Genomic DNA, 5654 nt, shown 5'->3' with positions numbered 1-5654 from the left:
TTTTTTTTATTTTTTATTTTTTATCTTATTAGTGGGTAGCCCAAGCATAAAATAAATATTTGTATAGTCAAATAAAATTAATGAGCTCTACTGAGTCTGTGGCTTTTTGTTTTTTTAAATAAAATGATCTCTTTTGTTGTTCAAACTGTGGTATATATGGCATAATTGATAATTTGCTTTTTTTGTCTTTTATCATTTTCATTCATCATTTAAAATGTAAAACTTTTAATATTTAAAACATGTAATACATTTCTAAGCATTATTTTTACAATTGTAATTTGAACTTTACAGTTCAAATCTTCAGAGACCTCATAAAAATGCACAGTGTGGCTCATATATAGCACAAATTATTTTCACATTCACATTTCAAGCTGAGATCCTTTAGGATTACACCCGTCTTCCACTTCTGAGGCTTTTATGTGATGATCAACACTTACAGATTTCTCCACAGATGGTGAATGCAGCATCGTGCTGATCTACAAAGTGATAAACGCTTCATTGGTTTTGATTTGTTGTTCATTATTTTAACAGCATGAGAAACGAAACAGTTGATCATGGAAAAATCAAGTCTCTCCCTAGAGATTTTCATCACTTACACTTCAAGACACTAGAATTTACTTACGGCTGACTCCGATTGAACATCACAAAAAGAGAAGAAACATAAATATTAAAATCTGAAACTTGTAAAGACAAGCGGCCTCTTAACATTAAAACTAACGTTACTTAGCGTTAGCATTTATAACATGTTATCAGAAAGCAGTTCTTAAAGTTTGAGCAACCTACCTTAGGTTTCTCCCGCTTTCTTGACGATATCATTTGTAAGTTTTTGAATCCACATTCATGTAAATATAGTTATAAATTTCCACCAGTAAAAACTAAATCACAGCAGCAGACTGCTGAATCCGCACCGGTCATAGTTTCTATGGTTACTTACCAGAAACAGAAGCACGTGCGCGAAACAGCCATTGGTTTGCTAGTGCTAATTGTTTCCTTGATTGACGTTAGAGGGGCTGCAAATTTAATAGTGCAAGTGTTTTGAATCATCACTGTAGAGATTAAAGGCTAACTTTACCCTTTATTGTATGAGATTATTAAATTATTTTCGTATTAGTGAGCTGTGTCTCCCCCTGCTGTAAAAACGGCAAACTGTAAAGTCAATTTTAATGCAGTCAGAAAACAGAAATATCTATAAAATCTATATTTGGATATTGAATCAAAACCGAATAGTTATTAAAATAAATCCCGAGTGACACATGTTCAGCTGCTGTAGGTTTTGTTTATTGATATAAAAAAAAATATTTGCACAAGAACAACTATACATAGCCTAGTAACAAAATTTAAAAATATATAAATTGATCAATAATTATAAACCTTATCACCTTCCAATGTAGTGTTTTACAGGAATACAGCATTTAGCACATCAGGCTCACTGCATATTAAACACAATAGTGGCAATATGACATGCTAAGTTATATGATAAATGTTTACTACACCTGGAACAGAGTTTGAGTTATCAGTTGATTTGATTATATTTCATATAGTTAAAAAAAAAAAGATAGTCTAAAAAAATCTAAAAAAAAAACAAAAACAAGACCAAACAAAAGGATACACAAAAGTTAATACAGAATCCAGTGTCTCCACTCAACCTGGAAAAGTTCATTCAGGCATTTATAAGCACTTTTCAATTGTCCTTTTCTTTGCTCATCCATGCAGAGCTCTTACATTTGCCCCCCCCCCCATACTCTCTTTTTTTTTAAATAAATACTTGTCTAGATACACATCCAAAGTTTCACTTGACTAAAGTCTTATTTCTCGTTGCACACAATTTCTTAGTGCTGCTATGTAGATATATTTGCAAAGACACTTTAGCTTCCAAAATGCTATATTTCACTTTTTTCACACTTTTAGGTTTTAATTGAGCTTTAGATCATATTTATTTATTATTTTCATTTATATTTCACATTTGTGTAGATATTTAAATCTTCAGATCGCAACACAACCTACTGATATTTCAAGGGATATAACTCCACTTGGCACATACACATACACATATTTGGGCACCTTTGCTATTACATAAATAACATAAATTACTTAGATTTTGACAAGAGGTGTATACTTAACATGTAAAACTCATCCTGCCCATTTATTTGTTTTTTAACTAGAGCTGTTAAAGCACAAAATGAAAGCTCCAAGCACCACGGAACTGAGCAGAAATTTACATTTTTTGCTGCGTGTCTGTTCATCATCAGCTTTTTAATATATTGTCGGGAGGTTATGGACGTTTATGCTGGATTTGGACTGACCAGACATTTGAAATGACCGGTAAAACAATGACAGTGAGTAATCGAGATCTTTTAGGTTTTATCATGTGGCTGCTTGATTGATAAATATGCAAATACATAAAACACAAAGCTATCAAAATATAGAATATGTACACGTTGCATATCCTGTCAAAATTCTCCTATAATAACTGAGAAAATTGAAAAGATTGAACTTTTTAAGCCAGATATCTTGTTTAGATGATCATCTGTGCATTAGAGATGGACTAAATGGTTTAGATGGATCTCAGTGTCATCTACATTCAGCTCAAGAAAGCAAGGAATCAGAGATATGCATCAGACGAAGATTTTTAAATGAAAACATTCTTATATAACCACAATTATGATACATTCGTAAACTTGCAATTTTAATCGTACTTTTTGAATAATTAAAACATCATTCCTCCATAACTATGAGTATTCAAGTTTAAAAATTAGAGATTTCAAGAATTTTTTGAAAAAAATGTACAGTTATGATTATCACGCTGTGAAAACTTTTTATTAGGTTAACACACTTTATCATGCAAAAATAAATGTAGGCAGTAATGAGCACCTTGTGACTAACACTGACTTTTTAGTTAGTATTACTAGTAATGGTGGAGAACTAGCCACCGGTATAATAAAAAGAAGAATGTACTGAAGCAAATGTCAAGCCACAAAAGGTTTCTTGGCAGTTTGGAAGTACTGGTTCTGCCTAAGATATGGAGTCAAGACCAAAGTATGAGATTAGGGCTGTGCAATATATCAAAATTATCGAAATATCGCAAATGTACATATCGCAATACACATATCGCTACAGCTTGCAATATTTGGGGCCATGAACAAAAGACAAAGAGAAAATCACTCACTGCTCTTATCACAGAACTGACTCAGCAACAGCTGAGTAAAACTGTTTCATCTGAGCATGTGGCACTTTAAGCATTATCGTATCGCATATCGAATATCGCATTATTTAATGAGTTATCACATATCACATTTTTCTTCAATATCGCACAGCCCTATATGAGATAGTGGAATGGTCTGTGATCTAGAAGCGCACAGAGCTTGGAAAATAGCACCTACTCACTAGAAACAAGTACCAATACTGGTAAGTGTGCGTAATTATTCAAAAGAATAGTTCACCCAAAAAAATGAAAATTTGCTTATAATGCACTCATCCTCAGGCCATCCAATTTGTAGACGAGTTTGTTTCTTCATAGGAACAGATTTGAAGAAATTTATCATTACATCACTTGCTCACCAATGGATCCTCTGCAGTGAATGGGTGCCGTCAGAATGAGAGTCCAAACAGCTGATAAAAACATCACAATAATCTACAACACAACTCCAGTCGATCAGTTAACATCCTCTGAAGAAAAGTGGTATGTTTGTAAAAAAACAAATCACTCATTTGTAAGACTGGGCTCTTGTGAATTACTTTTGAATTATTGTGATTATTGTCATCAGCTGTTTGGACTCTCATTCTGACGGCACCCATTTACTGCAGAGGATCTATTAGTGAACAAGTGATGTGATCACTGCAAAAAATGGCTTATCTTACTTAGTATTTTTGTCTTGTTTTTAGTCAAAAAAAAAAAATAATAATAATAATAATCTTAAATCAAGATACTTTTACTAGATAAGCCAAATGACTTAAGATATTTAGTCTTGTTTCCAGGGGGAAAAAAAAAACTAAATTAAGCGCATTTTGCTTAAAACAAGTAAAATTATCTGCCAGTGGGGTAAGTAAAATATTCTTAAAACAAGAGTATTTTACTTACCCCACTGGCAGATAATTTTACTTGTTTTAAGCAAAATGCGCTTAATTTAGTTTTTTTCCCCTGGAAACAAGTCATTTGGCTTATCTAGTAAAAGTATCCTGATTTAAGAATTTTTTGATATTTTGACTAGAAACAAGACAAAAATACTAAGTAAGATAAGCCATTTTTTGCAGTGATGCTAAATTTCTCCAAATCTGTTCCTATGAAGAAACAAACTCATCTACACCTTGGATGGCCTGAGGGTCAGCAAATTTTCATTTTTGGGTGAACCATTTCTTTAACCAAGAGTGGAGTGACCCCGGAAGTGGTCACATTATAGTGGTGATTTAACTGCAATGGTGAAATATTGTACAGTCTTAAACACAGAAACAACATGATTATCAGTGCTCCAAATAAAAATTAAAGTCAACCATTTTACCCTGTTTTCACATCCCAGAAATTTCCAAGTGTATTTCACCCCTTTAAATGTGTTCTTTATACAGATAGACACACCTTTAGGGAGTCTTAAGTGACGTCTTAACCTCTAATGAACTTTTTCCTTTAAACCTTGTTTGCTTATTATTTACATACTGTAAGTAATGCAAATATCGTAGGATGATATAAAGGAAAAATCCTAATAAATAACAAAAAAGTGCAAAAGTCAACAAATGAATTAAACACAACTCGGAAGCCACACCTTAACACTGTTGCAGTTAAAAAAGCAAATAAGTGCATTCAATCATGTAAACTTAGAAACAAAGCAGCAACATGAAACATTATCAAAAAATGTGAGAAAATGTTGTTCAATGTGTGAAAAAGCAACAACCTGTAGGCGACAGTCTGTCTCTTTGCACCCGAATTCACGATCTGAAGACATGCACGGCTCGAACAACGTACTGTCGGCAGATGGGACACTCGTTCATGTGTTTCCCACACTTGCTGCATGTGACCATGTGGCCGCACTCCAGCAGAACGCAGTCAATGGGGGAGTCCATGCAGATCTTGCACAGGTTCTCCTCCTGGCCGCTGGGCTCAGCAGGATCAGCTGGAAGAATGGTGAGAAATTCAATTATGTGGCACAAATTTAGGAACTGCAATTTTTAATATAGCATTTTGGGGCTTATTGCAACAGTATCCATTAAACATACCCGCTTCTGTTTTTGTACTTGAACCTGAAAGGAAAGGAAAGTGCAAAAACATCAATTTCAGTAAATTTGAAGAACAACAGTATATACACAATAATGATTTAACTTACAGTACCGTTCAAGAGTTTGGGATTGTTAAGATCGGCAAGATATTTTTTTTCAAATAAGACTCATGCTCACCAAGGCTACATTTATTTGATCAAAATACAGTACAATCAGTAATATTGTGAAATATTATTACAATTTAAATTAACTGTTTTGTATTTTACTATATTTTAAAATGTAATTTATTCCTGTCACTGCAAAGCTTAATTCTCCAGTCTTCAGTAGCATGAGATATTTTATTATACATTTTTACATCAGTATATACACTCACCGGCCACTTTATTAGGTACACCTGTTCAATTGCTTGGTAACACAAATTGCTAATCAGCCAATCACATGGCAGCAAC

General features: G+C 33.3%; 2 protein-coding genes across 3 annotated transcripts in view; both read right to left on the bottom strand.

The window, feature by feature from the left end:
* LOC107715327 (dixin-A-like) overlaps positions 1-918 on the bottom strand; it is a 28047-nt gene extending 27129 nt beyond the window's left edge. For both annotated transcript variants that reach the window (XM_016521417.1, XM_016521418.1), the window contains exon 1: positions 784-918. In XM_016521417.1, the coding sequence (XP_016376903.1) occupies positions 784-816 (33 nt within the window). In that variant the 5' untranslated portion in view covers positions 817-918. The remainder of the gene's footprint in view (positions 1-783) is intronic.
* Positions 919-4334: 3416 nt separating this feature from the next.
* Positions 4335-5654, bottom strand: part of LOC107715329 (E3 ubiquitin-protein ligase rififylin-like) — a 4315-nt gene continuing 2995 nt past the window's right edge. Inside the window, exons 5-6 of the mRNA XM_016521420.1 lie at positions 5206-5229; positions 4335-5102 (exon numbers count right to left, since the gene is read on the bottom strand). Coding sequence (XP_016376906.1) covers positions 4918-5102; positions 5206-5229 — 209 coding nt within the window. The 3' untranslated portion in view covers positions 4335-4917. The remainder of the gene's footprint in view (positions 5103-5205; positions 5230-5654) is intronic.

Source organism: Sinocyclocheilus rhinocerous, unplaced genomic scaffold (assembly GCF_001515625.1).
Source record: "Sinocyclocheilus rhinocerous isolate Xijiao unplaced genomic scaffold, SAMN03320098_v1.1 scaffold299, whole genome shotgun sequence".
In the NCBI taxonomy this organism is placed as follows: domain Eukaryota; kingdom Metazoa; phylum Chordata; class Actinopteri; order Cypriniformes; family Cyprinidae; genus Sinocyclocheilus; species Sinocyclocheilus rhinocerous.
Note: the sequence above shows the minus strand (reverse complement) of the source record. Positions and strands in the feature narration are given on the sequence as shown.